General features: G+C 49.0%; 1 protein-coding gene across 2 annotated transcripts in view; it reads left to right on the forward strand.

Annotated features, from left to right (window-relative positions):
• The window catches only part of SLC4A4 (solute carrier family 4 member 4), a 117,563-nt gene extending 103,138 nt beyond the window's left edge, over nt 1–14,425 (forward strand). For both annotated transcript variants that reach the window (XM_014310375.2, XM_031063646.1), the window contains exons 22-27: nt 2,696–2,764; nt 4,008–4,181; nt 6,065–6,226; nt 8,666–8,762; nt 10,598–10,677; nt 11,402–14,425. In XM_014310375.2, the coding sequence (XP_014165850.1) occupies nt 2,696–2,764; nt 4,008–4,181; nt 6,065–6,226; nt 8,666–8,762; nt 10,598–10,641 (546 nt within the window). In that variant the 3' untranslated portion in view covers nt 10,642–10,677; nt 11,402–14,425. The remainder of the gene's footprint in view (nt 1–2,695; nt 2,765–4,007; nt 4,182–6,064; nt 6,227–8,665; nt 8,763–10,597; nt 10,678–11,401) is intronic.
• The last annotated feature ends 498 nt before the right edge of the window (nt 14,426–14,923 follow it).

Raw genomic sequence — 14,923 nt, forward strand, 5'->3', positions numbered from 1 at the left:
TGCAGGGCCAGTGAGGCACGTGTGATGTGAGCCTGAGGGGAGGAGGCAGGCAGGGAACAGTGACTCTGCCTGTGGAGGGAGTGGAGACAGTGGCTTTCCATGCCACTGTGTTCCTGTTCTTAATTTCTAAGGCTGTTTGTACAGCTCGAATTTTGGTGTCTCAGGTAACAGTTTCCACCTCCACACAAACAGGCATTTCCATGCCTTTAATTTAATGCCTGATTGTGATAATCCTGTTTTTTAGTTTATGTGACCTTTACCTACAAGATCCCTCTTCCTCTATCCCACTGGGGTCTGTTTTTCCCCTGTTATTGCTTCAGTCATTTATTATTTGTCTGTGCTTCCCCTAAGACAATGTGTGGGGAAGATCCTCGCTGGAGGACGCCTGAGGATAAGTCAGCATGCTGCTGGCCCACGTGCCAGCGGGAAGGACCTGGCAGGATTTCAGGACCTTTAGCAAATTCCAGTGGCAGGGTCCTGCTGGAGAGAGCTGCACTGCTAAATGCATTGCAGAACATTTCAGTCTTCTCCTGCCAGCGGCAAATTGAACGCTGACAATCCCAAATTTAATAAACCAGGCAATCCACAGAATAATCCCAGCTTTGTTTGCTGAGGGCTTTGCGGTGGTTGTGCTGGTTTTGGATGGTGGTGGTGTTTCTGCTCAGCGCAGGCAGATCTCCACAGAGACATCCTTGGCCCTGCTGGGAGGGTGACAGGCACTTTCCTATAAATACAGTTTTAGTCCTGTTGGCCTGCAGCAGCTTTGTTTTGGTGCCAAAGCCAGCATCCCCATTGTTAGGGAATGCTTTGCCAAGAGAAAGTCTTCCAAAATGACAGCACCACTTGCTGCTCTGCAGGCTCAGGTACTGAGGTTTCACCTCAGGATGATGTACAGGATTAATCATCATGGAATGCTGAAATTTTTCTTACTTTAAAAAAACTCCCATGGAAATAAATAGAAGGGCAGGAGAGGAGAGCAGTGTAAATGAGCTGGCAAGCTCAACTCTTGCTTACTGTATTGTGTTGTGTGTCATCCCTAAGATCCAGTGAGGGCTTTGAATCCCATGGTCACCCACATATTTGTGAAGCCCCTGCTGGGTCCCTGTCCCTCTCACAGCAGAGCTGTTGGCAGAGCCCAGAAAAAGCTGCAGGAAAAGCTTTTACCTTCAGATGGGAAACAGCAGTGTGGCTCACTCGAGGGAGCAAATAAACCCAAGAGAAGGATGAGGTAGCAGTTCAGAAGCTCGCAGGAGGGGACAGGCAGTGAGACTCAGGAAGGAAGGAGAAATGCAGGCAGGGAGGCTCTGGATAGCATATGGCTGGCTGACTTTGGTGCTCATGTGGCCCCAGGGAAATGCCTGCTGGAAGCAATGAGCAAGGTGGTGGGGAATATGCTAAAACACTGGATAGCTGCCGTCTGCCTCTCTAATGAGCTCAGTGCAGGGGTTGGAAGGGGAGGATTCCCAGCACAGGACTGCTCGGAGCAGTGGGTGCCATGGCCTGGCTGTGGCTGCCTTTCAGTGGCAGTTCCCTGGCACTGCACTAGGAACTACCCTTTGGAGCTCATTCCATCCTCCCTGAGCACCAGTAAATCCCACAGAGGCTAGTACTCAGTTCCTGCCTGTGGTTTGTTCCAGGCATCCCTGTTCCTGTCATGCCAGGCAGGCTGCCCACCCCTCTGGTGAGGGACAGAGACTCATTCCAGGCAGCCTGTCTGCTGCTCCCCTGCACCTTCCTCACTCCCAAAGGGAGATGTGCCCCATGTGGAGGTATGGGGCAGCACTTAGCACTTTGAGGGAGCAGAAAGTGATGTTTGAAAGAGCACATCCTGGCAACAAAGAAAGGAAGTCAGTCCTGTATTTGGGAGTAATTCTGGATTAATGTGTGTGAGAGATGGAGCAGGGAGAGATTGGGCTGGCACGACTGTTGTTGCTCAGGTGGGACTCCAAAGAACATCCTTTCTGCATGGATTTGCATGGCTTACTGAGCTGGACTGGACATGGAATCACAGGATTGTTTCAATTGGAGAAGCTCTCTAAGATCACCCAGTTCCACCAGCACTGCCAAAGTCACCACTAAACCATGTCCCCAAGTGCTGCCTTTAAATTCCTCCAGAGATGGCAACTCCAGCACTGCCCTGGAAACCCTGTGCCAGGGCTTGACAACCCTTTCTGTGAATGTGTTTTCCTAATATCCTATCTAAACCTCCCCTGGCACAACTTGAGTTACCTGGGAAAACAGGGTGTACCACAAGCTACAGGATTGTTCTGCCTTTCCTTCTTCTCTGCCTTCTGTTTCTAGTCACACCACAAATCAGAGGTGAAAGGCAGTTGGAAGCTCGCTGGAACACATTTGCCCACCTGTTCCTTGACTTGCTGAGTGACTGGAATCATCCCCTCTGGACGAGATGTCCAAGTCCTGGTGAAGTGGGAGAGTGTGATTGCACAAATGTCCTTGTGTCTCTCAGAACACAGCAGGAGGATCTATTGTTTATTCAGCTTCATTTTATGAATTACTTATTTACATATTGTTTCTTCAGCTTTATTACTTCCATGGCTTCATTCCTCTCTGTCATCCCCCCATGGGTACCGTTTGGATGGCTGACAGGCTGGGAATGTTGTCCCACCACATGTTAATGGTGTGTGGTGTACAGGAAGGTTCTCACCTGGGCTCTCCTGCTCTTCTTGTCCCACAGTTCATTCCCATGCCCGTGCTCTATGGCGTCTTCCTCTACATGGGAGTTGCATCCCTCAACGGCGTGCAGGTGAGTCATCAGCCAGCACAGGGCTTCTTCCACAGCCCTCCAGCTTTACCCTTCTCCTTCACTGCCTCCTCCTCCTTCCCAAGAAGCCCATGAAGGGTGGCAGCTGCTGGCAAACTTAGCTACAAGCCCGGGTGTCCTGAGATGGCAGACCAAGGGACAGTGGCCAGGTGGGCGCTGGCAGGGCCAGGGGTGCTTTGTGAAGACCTGGGTCCATCTGTGGCAACCAGGATGGGGCTTGGGGCAGCCTGGTCTGGTGGAAGGTGTCCTTGCCCATGGCAGGGGGATGGAACAAGAGGATCCCCTTAGGATGCCCTCCAACCCAAACCATTCCAGGATTCTACAGGCTTCTGCCCCAGCTCAGGCTCACTCCCAGGGTAGTTTGGGTCCTGTGCCACAGACTGAAGGCAAGGAAGGAGGATGATTTATGGCAGCGGAGTTGTTCCTCAATGCTAAGGAGCAGGGACATTGTTCTCCAGGGAGGGGAAGCCACTCCCCTCTCTTTGTCGTTGAGGAAATCTTACATAAGGAGCCACTCTCATGCCCAGTGCCTGTAGCTGGCCCAAGGAGGCTGGAAGTGGTTTTGTTGCTTTCTGGCACCCTGTTAATTGAGGCCTTTCTTTTTCGTGCCGGCTCGTGCCCTGAGGGGAAGAGACTGCCTGTTCTGTGAGCCCCAGAATTCCCTCAGGCGTTCTGTAAAACAGCTCCAGCTTCCATTCAGTGCTGCGGTTCCGGTTCCGTCTGGTCCCACCAGTGGGCAGTGAGCCCGCGCTCCAGCAGGGGACAACTAGGGGATTGTCCTGCTGCCCCGGGGCCGGCTCTCCTGGAGGGGATTTCCCCTGCTCCCGACCCAGGTGGTGGGGGGGCTGGGATCAACAGTGTTTTGTACTCACTGAGAAATCCCCATTTTGGTTTAACTCCAAGTCCATCCGGTCCAGCACAGGGCACAGGAACACTGCTGGGAAAGCTGCCTGTCTTCCTCGCTCTTTGGTGAGGTGCTGTGCTGTTTTCTGGCAAAGCAGTGTCTGCCCTTGCCTCTGTTGACCTCTGCTCCTGATTTATTTTGGGAAAACAAAAGCACTGCTCCTAAAGGCTAAATATCTTTCCTTGGCAGGAGCAGGCAAGGGGAGGACAGCAAAAATTCCCCAGAGTGTGATGCTGACCCTGGTTTGGGCATTCATCTTGTTTTCTCTCTTTTTTGTGCATCCTGGGTTTCACTTCAACATCTCTTCCTTTTCATTTCCAGTTCATGGATCGGCTGAAGCTGCTCTTGATGCCTCTAAAACACCAGCCTGACTTCATCTACCTGCGCCACGTCCCGCTGCGCAGGGTGCACCTCTTCACCTTCCTGCAGGTGGTGTGCCTGGCCCTCCTCTGGATCCTCAAATCCACCGTGGCTGCTATCATATTCCCTGTCATGGTAGGTGTTGCTGTCCTTCCCAGCCCTCCCTTTCCCCACAGCCTGCTCCTTTCCCCCTTGTACACTCCTGTACAAGTGTAAATCCAGCCTCTCCCTGGCGAGTCTGTGCCTCACAGCTCCACTCGTGGCACTCAGGGGGCTCAGTGTGGCTGTGGCTGCCTTTCCATTAATCCTCTGGAGGAAAATGAGCCTGGAAAGTTAATTTTTTCCCAGGAAGGTGTAGTTAGTGTTGACCAGTCCTGGCTGCCAAGGTTAGATTTGCTGTGGTTTCTCCTTGAGCTGCATGAACCAAGGAGAGGTGCAGAGTTTTTCTGGCCTAGCCCACACTAGCTACCAGATGCAAAATGTCTCCCTGGCTTTTAAATAGCACAAATTGACAGAACCAAGAAGGAGGCTCAGTGCTAAGAGAGGTGCCAAAGGGAGGGAAAGGGAATGTCTCTTTTCCTTGTACTCCAGTAAAAAGACACTAATGTTGTTTACCATCTATGGGTGACTATTCATATTATTACTGGAGTTATAGACACAGCTAGGCAGTCTGGCTTGGAGACGGGTCTGACTTGTGCAAAAGGCAAAGTTTTATCAAAGTCCTGAATAACTTCTTGGTCCCAGGTCACCTAATTTCAGGTTTATGGACATGTAAAATCTGAATTGTGGGGGCTGGTAGGAGCTGCAGTGCTTATTTAAGGGAGAGAGAGAGGGAGGGCAGAACCCAGGTGAAGAACAAGATGGTGAAATGAGAAAAGATGATGCCAGTTAAAAAAAATCCTCCAAATGTTCCGGCTGAGACACATGCTCCTGTGAAAGATGTTCAAAATCAGTAATTCCCACTGATGTGGCATTCCATCACAACTCCATGGCTGTGTTGCACTGATGTTGGGAGCTGAATCTAAAATCTCTTTGCCCATGTTAGAACCTGATTGCAACCCAAGGCTGACCAAATTTGTTAGAATGGTGCAGACTCAAGGAAGGCACAGCCACAGCTTCGATGGAGCTGGATATGATGGCAAAAGCTCAATTTTCTGCATTCATGAGCAAAAAAGCACAAACTTCAGTTTGTGAGGATTCAGCCAGTGGCTGAGGAAAGGCATATTCAGCACAGTAATCCACAGTGGGATGGTCACAGTGTCTGTGTGGTATCTTTCCCCCCTGAGTAATTCCTCATGTCCATAATCGCGCCTCAGGTTACGCAAGTCAGAGCCTGAGATCTTCTCCTGGGAATTGTTTGTGCTGTGCATCAGGATGGCCTGGCACAAAGCTGGCCTTAAAGGCAGCTTCTTTGGAATAGGTTACAGCTCCCAGCCTATTGCTGTACCCACTGCAAAGCCTGTGTGGGATCTCAGTGGCCTCTGCTGGGGCTGTCAGACCCAGTGTCCATGTAAGCACCCATTTCAGACATGTCCCTTCCTTCTTTCCCAGTGCTTCTGTTGCAGTCTTGCACAGAACAAGCTTTTACTCCAGTTTCCTGCTGCCACAATCCCAGTAAACTTTATTCTGCAAACTCTGGGGGCGTGGATTGGCCCTTGTCTGATTTCTTAAGAGTTCAACTGGGCAAGTGGTGAGAAATAAGTCAAGGTTTTATTACTCGGGCTGTCCTGTGAACCTGCCTCCAAAAGTAAATGCAAGTGCTCATTTTTTTGCTCTTTATTTCCTAATATAGGAGTATTATATACAGGAGTATCCACTGCTTCTGATTTTTTCTGACATGAGGCAGTCACAGCACAACCACTTTAACTGACAGAGATGTCCCGGGTGTTCACCACCTTCTTTGTATGATCATTTACAGCCAGAATTCAAGAGTGTGGGCTTAGAAGCAGAACTGATAGGAATGCAGTGTGCCAAGTGAAAGGTAAAATGTGACTGGGAATCCCTCTCTGCCTTTGCAGATCTTGGCCCTGGTGGCAGTCAGAAAAGCCATGGACTACCTCTTTTCCCAGCATGACTTAAGCTTTCTTGACGACGTCATTCCAGAAAAGGACAAGAAGAAGAAAGAGGATGAGAAGAAGAAGAAAAAGAAGAAGGGCAGTATGGACAGTGACAATGATGATGTAAGGAGCTTCCTGCTCTCGTCACATTGCTCCTCCCTAGGTAGCTAACCCCCTGCACATTCCATGCCCTGCCCAGTGCTGAGGCTGGACATTTGCCAGCCACTTGAGCTGACAGCTCGGTCTGCCACTGCTGCAGCTAATGGGTCCCAAAGAAAACTTAATTCCTACACTGCCTTCCCTTTTCCAGCCTGTGGTGGGTGGTTTGTGCATTGCTAGGGGTGAGGTCACACTTTCCAAGAGCACCAGGTACCTGCTGAGATGTCATGGCCCTTGCTAGAATGCCTCTCATCACCCCGCCTCCTCCAGCTTCCCTCCTACGCCTTTCTCCCCTTCGTTGTCTCTTACATTGTAGGAGGAGAATGCTTTTCACCAGCAGCTCTGGTCCTACTGGTTTTCTTTTTTATTTTTCAAGTATTTTTGTAATGGCTCTCTTGGAAAGCACAAAATAGGTGTGATTTGTCATATTGCAGGAAAAGCTGCTTGGTGTTGGTAAAACTCATCATCTCCATGTTTCCTGAGCATCCATGCCCTCTACAGTGCACTCTGGTCCTACCTCAGGTGGCAGCATGCCCTAAATAGTGAGAAGTGACCTGGCTAGGCCAGACTCATGTGCCTTTGACTGTTCTCTTTCCTCCTGTATATATAATAAGAAGAAATGTAGTCTTGGTGCCTTTAAATGTTCTCCTGCTCAGGTCTAACTCAAATGCGTTATATTTATGTTGAAGTGCTAAACACACTCCTTGGTGAGTTCTAAGCATGGTGTCACTTCTTCTGCTCATGTCCATGAAGAAGGGCCTTTCCTGGGCTGTAGGGAGAGGTAAGGTCACCTGAAGCTGGGAAAGAATCCCCTTTTAGCACAGCAGGAAAAACAGCTGGGAGGACTGGCTTTTAGTTGAGACAGCAAGCTGCCCTGTCCCATCATTGCTGCAGCTCCCAGGGTTTTCTTTAGCACCTTTGAGCAAACCCAGATGAGAGTAAAAGGGGCCCTGCTGAGGAATCAGCAAAGGTTTGGCTCCATCCCCTCCTCCTGACTGGTGTGAATCCAGCAGTGTATCCCCAGCCATGGCTTCCCTCTCTCCTGTCTGTTTTAAGGTATTTCCTCTCTTCCCAGGCTTTTCCTGAATTCCAGGTACAGTAATTAATCTAATGGTTAAGATATTTTATGCAAAATATTGTTCCTTAACTCTTGCTGGTTTTTTTCAGCACTTGCTTTTTCCAGCTTCCTGAACATACAGCACTGGGCATTACTGGTTGGATTATTTTCACCCTTTCCCTTCCAGAAATATCCACCCCCAGAGTCAGTCCTGTGGGATCTGGGGAGCAGTGCATGGATCTGAGTTAAGCCAAGGGAGTTGCTGGGTGGTGCTTGTGCTTTCTTTGAGTTCTGCTTGTCCCTCAGCCTCATAAAAATAGTCCTGAGGAAACATCATGAATTAAGGCACTGGATATCAGTTATGTTAAAAAATAAATTAAGAATAATAATCCAGGGAGAGCCAGTCTCTGGCCTCCTTAGTGTTTTCCTGCCCTGACTGGAAGGTCTCCTCCCTCTACCCTGGTGTTGTGGGTCTGGTTCTCTTCAGGAACAAAGATGTCCCAACATTTCTGGCAAATCCCACCTTCCTGCCTTTGCCAAGTTAGGCAGTAACAGCCTTTCCTTGGCTTTGAGGAGTTCCCTTTATTCTTAAAAAAGCCAAACAATTCCAAGCACTCCTGTTGAGCAGAATCAGGTGGGTGATAGAAGGCAGTGGGGGTGAAATCCTGCTGGTGCCTCAGCTCTGGGGGACCCCAGCTTTTCCCTGTGCCCCATCCTGAGCCAGTTGCTGTTTCTCTGGCTGGGCCAGGGTTACAGAATTCTTCCAAGGGCTCTGGAATTGGTGAACCAGAGGTGTAACTGAGACTGGGGTTGACTCCACTTGCATTAAAGAGGGAAAGGGGGAGCTGAGCCAGTCTGATGTAAGGAGCCTCTGCCATGTCATATCTGGGCCCTGTGGAGCAATTGGGAACAAGCAAGGGCTTTTACAAGAATCCCAGCAGGATGAAGGGTTTGGAGGAGCTTTTCCAACAGCCAGGGCCCTGCTGTGTCTGCCTACAAATGCATTTTCCATCTCTATTTCCTGCAGCTGACTCCAGGCAGAAGGGGATGGTGTCTTTTAAGACGATGGGGTGGGAGAGGAGGAGATGTATTACAATTTACAATCCCACAGGATGATTCTTTTCTGGTTTATTTTTGGAGTATGACGGTAATCAAGGGAAGTGGGATGCAGTGGGGAACCAGTGGAATCCATCAGGCAGCCAAGCTGGAGGATGCTTTTCTCTTTTCCCTTCTTTTCTTTTATCTGTTCCTACAGAACTGTGTGAAGGATAATTTTAATTTGTGGGAGACGATGAGCGAAAGAGCAGTGGGAATATTCTAAGACCTTTTGCACGTTTCTTTCACAGTCTGACTGCCCCTACTCAGAAAAAGTCCCAAGTATTAAAATACCAATGGACATCATGGAGCAGGAACCTTTCCTAAGTGATAGCAAACCTGCTGACAGTGAGTAGAACTAACTCTTGCATGCCTGCTTGACTCTCACTTGCACTACAAAAATATATCTGTGTCTATTTAGTGATTTTAAAATAATTTTTAATCGTTCCTTTTACTTCAGAAGTATTCTCTTGTTCTTTTTTTTTCCCCTCTCCTTTTTAATTTCCAGGCCCCTGCTTTATGACAGATTTTGCTTTTGTGAGCTTTTTTTTTCTTTGCTGGTTACAAAATCAATGTTATTCCTTCTGGTGCCTCCAGTTTAAGTGCTTTTCTCCAGCTCCTGACAGGTCTCCTGGCCACCCACTCTCTCTTCCTCTCCTCTCCCTCTCCCCCTTGGTGTTAACCTGCTGATGGTGGCATTTATTTTTTTTTCCACTGAGCCTTGTGTTCTGGATTTGCAGCGCTGTCCTGTCACTGTTTGTTCCCTTAGGTGCCAAGCAGTTGCAAAAATCAGCATTTCACAGAGTAATTATTTATTTGTGTCATTAAGCTGCACAGGCAGAGATCAATTGGCCATTAACATATTTCCCTTCTTAGGTGGTTTGTGCTCTTCTTTTAGGATTTCATTTCTGATGTTAATAGCTGTAATTGTTGAATTTAATCTTTATTTTCAGTCATTCCCACTTTACATTTTCCTCTTTTAAGTGAGGAATCACAGCTGACCTTGGTGGTTTTGCTTTTAGGATGACTTTGTAACATACTAAGGGTGTCAAATGCCCTTTTCCTCTGAGGTGGGAGGGGAGAAGTACAAACTAAATAAAATAGTGCTACTGCCTGGCTAGTGCTTCCTAGGAGCAGGATCTAACCCCTCAGATCTTTAGATCCTTAAATTATCCATGGGTCTTAGGAGCTGGGAGCCAGGTTCCTTTCCTTTTGGTAGCATATAGAGCCCTCAGGGAATGGTAAGCCTTACCCTGTGGCTTTTAGATACAGAGACACTCAGAGTTTGGGATATAAAATGAAACCATTGGAAAGGAAGCATTTTCTTGGCTATTTGGATATGCTCAATGTTTTGTTGATGTCAGCACATCATCCAAAATCAGCCGCTGGCAACCTCATATCCTCCTCATTCCATGTATTTAGTGCATTCCTGATACTGAAAACAAACTGCATCCTAAATACTGTTACTCAGGATTTCAGGATCAGATGCCTTTTTTCCAACCTCTTAAGGGCTAAAATAGTTAAGGAAAAGTTAGTTGTGGCATCAGCCTGGTTCTTGGGATGCCCTTGGAGATGGAACAGATAAAATCAGCCATGGGCTGAACTGTAGTTGGTTTGTGTATTTGTACATTTTTATAATCCAGTATTTTATTTGCTGCTTTCTAATTAAAAGCAATGAAAAATAAAAATTAAAACATATCAGGCCCCTAGAATACCAAAAAAAAAAAAAAAAAAGCTGGAATGCAGCACCACTGTGGGATTGTGCTTGAGTGTACCTGTGATCCGGGGCATATTCCTGGCAGTACCACTGACAGCAGCTTTCCTGCAGCAAGAGCAGGAACGGGACTGACATTCCCAGAGAACATGGCTCCCACAGGGTCAGCAGAGGGAAGCCACCCTGTGTCTCCCAAGGACTTGGGTGTGACAGAGGGGGTAACCAGGGGGGCAGGTCCCAGGGAAGTGTCAGGCCCCAAAGAGGGGGAACTCCTGGGGATGGGGCTGCTGGCACCCCAGGGTGTTACCTCAGAGGAGAGAAGGGAAGCAGAGCTTCCTCACCAAGCTGTAAATCCATCTGGCAGCTAGCAGGAAAAGAGCTTGGCCCATAGATTTGGGGGGGTTGAGGCAGGGCTGGAGGCACTGCACAGTGGGTGTGCAGCAGTGACACCCAGGCTTTCTTCCCCCAGGAGAAAAATCACCAACATTCCTTGAACGCCACACATCGTGCTGATACAATTCCCTTCCTTCAATCACACGCCATGCCAAGGTAAGCACCCCAAAATGCACCTCTGCCCCCCTCAGAACACTGCAAATTTCCTCCAGAGGACTCTTAAAACACTTGGAGAACATTCCCTGAACTGGGTTGCTGCCTCCCAAGGTGATCATGAACAAGTTGATTCCACAGTTACTCCAGCTCCTGGCCGTGCTGGGGATGGGGAGTGGAGAACCTGTGAGAGATCTGGCAGCTCTCCTGGCCTCCTGGCTGCTGCACTGAGAACAGGTTTGGGAGTCAGACCAGGAGAAAGATGTGGAGCTACTGGGGTAGCCCAGAGAGTTGTTGCCTAGGGGAAATAATCCATTTTTCCATATCTGTGGTGGAAAACAGAGTAAAGAATAATCTTAAACTGCAGCAAGTAATAATTGCTCAGAGTCCAGTCCCTTGGGGCCAGCTTGGGCCTCCCAGCAGCAGGACTGTGAATGTGGAGCAAGGCAAGTTTATTCCTCTGAAATGCCAAAGATGTGTCTGTGCTTACAGCTGTTAGACAGGCACTGAAATTCATCCCAGCAGCGATGCCTGGATTATTTCAGTGGCAGCTGAGGGGTGTTGTCACAGCCTGGGGTGGAGCACCAGGATGCCCTGGAAGTGTCCAAGCAGTGTTCAGAGCAGCTCATTCAGGTTATCTGTTGCGGGCCTTACCTGAAATCTGGTTGTGCATTCCCAAAGCCCAGCATTTGTGCTGCTCTGACCTTGTCTGTCTTCTTCTTTGCAGCCCTCCACGAACTCCAGTAAAAGTTGTGCCTCAAATTAGAATAGAACTTGAGCCTGAAGACAATGGTTATTTCTGGAGGAGCAAGGGAACAGAAACTACTTTGTAATTTGTCTGTCTGTCCGATCTTTTACCAATTCATTTTGTCACTAGCCAAATGTTGAGAAGCTCCCTGCTCCCAGCGGCGAAGGTAACGGAGCCCGCCCTGCCCCTCCCTGCCCACGCCCTCGGTGTTTCCTGGACTCCTCCTGCCTGGCTGCGGGGGCAGCAGCGCTCCGGGCCCGCTGAGCCCCGCGGGAACGCCGGGAGCCGCTGTCTGTCCGTCTGCAGAGCCCAGCTGACCTCCAGGCTCATTCCGTGTCTGCTCCCACTGCTGGAACGTGCTGCTAACCCTCGTGTAGGTAAAAGAGAAGGTACTTCACTCCCAGCACAGACAGACCATTGCCATCGCTGTAGCATGTTTGGAAACGTCCCTTTCCTATGCAATTTTTTTTAAAGAAACACTTTAATGGACTTAATCCGTCAGGTACATGGAAGAGTGTTATTTTCCTAGATTATTTTGTTTAAATTATGGGGGCCTAACCTACGACTTGGTTTTTTTTTTTGACAATTTTTTTAACCTTTTTTTAATTACTGTAAAGAAAAATGAATTTTTTTCCTGCAGCAGGAAACATATAGTTATGAGTAGTTCTACCTCTTATTTCTAGATGCCAGGCTTTCTGTAAAAAATGTATTGTACCATACATAATGTGATTTTTACAAGAAACAAACCCATGACATCACACTGCAATCTCCAGGACGTGGCATAGGGCTGGATCAGTTCAATTAACACCTTGTGCTCCGAAGCATCTGTTTTTCTTAGGGTTAAGTTGTTCTTGGAGTTTTTTGTAATGAGTGATCCCTGCTGTGAAAGAGACTTAAATCTCTTGTGATCTTAGAAGAGCCTGAATGGACAGCTGCTGGTTCTATCCCTGTTGTTGATTTCTGACCTGGGATGGCTCTATGGTTTTCTTGGAACACCAGTGTGTGTGTGTGCAGTGAGAAGACCTGGGTGTGCCTCAGGCCCAGTGCACGAGGAGGAAGATGAAGGTGGCCTGCTGGGATGTTCATCCTGACACTCACATTCACAAACATCCTCCTGCATCCCAGCCCTGTGTTCCACCATCTGCAGAATTGACCCTGCACCTTGGCTGCTCTGCCCCACACCAGCAATGCAGCAAGACTCAGCAGGCCAGGCGTGGGCATCCCAGGATTTTGGGGTGCAACCAAGCAAGTGGACATCACATCAGGAGAGAAGTTTTCCTCTCTGCAACATGTTCATAACTGGTATGTGCATCTAAAGGCATCTTTGGGAAACTGGGCTTCACCAGGACGTGTGGAACATACGAAAAGCTTCGTCCAAAAATAAAAAACAGAACAAGAAGAAAAAGTACCCCAGCTCTCAAGGTGATTTCCCTGATGGAGACAATCCCATCACAGAGGATGGGCACATGCTGCCACTTGGTCCTTGTGAAACCAAAGTCTGGGTTGGTGAAGTCAAGTGGAATTTCTGATGGTGCTGAGACCTTAAATGCCAAATTTTAGCATCTGCTCCCACACAGGAGCCACCACCTCTGTACAGCCCCTGTTTGCCCTCGAGGGGTCTCCCCTTGAGTTTCCATGAAATCTGTGTTGGGTATCTCAGGAACCCAGCTGAAACCTGCTCTGAAAATGCTGGGGAAACTTGGGAAAGGCCTGAAGAGGAGCAGCTCTGGGGTGCCTCCTGCTGCTGGAGGACAGGTAACTTGGGAAGTGTGATGCCAGCTTTAGCCAATGCTCTCCATCCCTTGGTGGACACCAGTGCTGGCACCCAGTGGGGACACAGGCTGGAGCATGGCCTGTGGAGCACACAGGAGCTGCATGGGGGATTGCTGCACATCCTGCCCAGACCGTGCATGTGCAGCAATCCCACAGGAGAGGTGCCATCAGGTGGGTTGCAGGGGCTGTCCTGCTCGGTTCCATGGGCACAGCTTCCTGCTGCTGCTGCCTGGTGACCTGTCTCCCCAAAAATGAGGTCTTCTCTTCTGAACCGTGTTAAATACACTTGAAGTGTCCTGACTGCTGTTCTAGATCTTTCTCTCTCTGCGTTGTGTTTTTTTGTGTCGTGCTGAGGGCAGCGCTGCCGACAGGACAAAGGCTCTGCGTGAGAAGCGCCCCCCTCTGGCGGCAGGGAGGAGCTGCAGCGTGGCAGGAAAGGTTCTCTGCAGGCCTTTGAGAGTAACCAGAACGTCCTTTCCATCCAAATTAGGTGTTTTGTCGGAAAAGCGCTTCAGGGAATAAGTGTGAGACTGACCCAAAGCCCTCCAAGATCAGAGGCAGCCGTCAAAAATGACCTTCCCCCAGCAAATGCCAGGTCCCAGCCCGCGGGGAGCCGGCCTGCGCTGCCCCCTCCCGGGGCTGCTGCACCTTTGTATCTCTGTTGGAAGCGAGTTGCACTTTGAGATACTTTTATTCTTGTTCTTAATTCTCCTAAGTCCGTGCTTTCTTTGGAGGAGGGAACAAGGACTTAGGATGAAATGAAGTGGATCAGATTGTGGAAAAGGAAAAAAAGCAGAAAACATTTCAAACATATTAAAGTGATTTTTTTTTCCAGTAATATCAAAAAATGAAATTCCTTATAACATTATAGTATTTTACAGTTTTATGAAGCTTTCTATTGTGACTTTTATGGAATCAAAAGATGAAGATGATGAGATATTTTAGCATTTATATTTTTCAAAATTAAATAAATGTATACTGAAAATAAAGTAACTTTATGCATTTATGGGAGAGTTCATGTCTGTTTTCCCTCATTATGTGCCAAGTCTTGTCTGATGGAACCGAGATCTCCGAATCAGTTTGATGATAAAAGGGGGTCCCTGACACCCTAGTGTTGGACACACTGAAGCAGATTTTGGGATACTTCGGGGAGCGGTTGGATGTGGAGAGTGGCCAGAAAGTCTGGGTCTGCTGGGCCCCCACTGGCCACTGCCCTCCGGGCCCCTGCATCCCTGCTTGCCCCCGGGGCTTCCCCAGCTCTGAGCTCAGCTCGGGCCGTTGCACAGGGCAACACTTGGAGGTGAAGGCACCTCGGGGGAGGGCTGGGCTGCGGCTCCTTTGGGATTCCCTCGGATTGCACCCCGGAGGGAACTGAGGACCATCTCCTCAATCACCAAACCAAGGGGAGAAGGAAGGGTCAGGAGCTGACCGGGATCAATCTTAGGGGTCTTTTCCAATCCAAATGGTTTTATTTTGGGATTGTAACCTGCACAAAGGCAGTACCACTCACCTGGTGGCATGGAGAGCCACCTCCTTGCCACTCAGCTCCTTGTTGGTCAGCTCTGGTGCCTCTGGAAGCTTTGGAGCAAGTACTGGGCAGAGTGGGCAGCTCTCTGGGTACCGGGTACATAGATGCGCCCAGCGGTCGGACAGGTCTCATCTATTTTAAGAAGCAGGCAATGGGCATGGGAAAAATGCAGCAGCTGGACACCAAGGAGAGGAAGGTCC

Source organism: Geospiza fortis, unplaced genomic scaffold (genome assembly GCF_000277835.1).
Source record: "Geospiza fortis unplaced genomic scaffold, GeoFor_1.0 scaffold909, whole genome shotgun sequence".
NCBI classification, from domain to species: Eukaryota; Metazoa; Chordata; class Aves; order Passeriformes; family Thraupidae; genus Geospiza; species Geospiza fortis.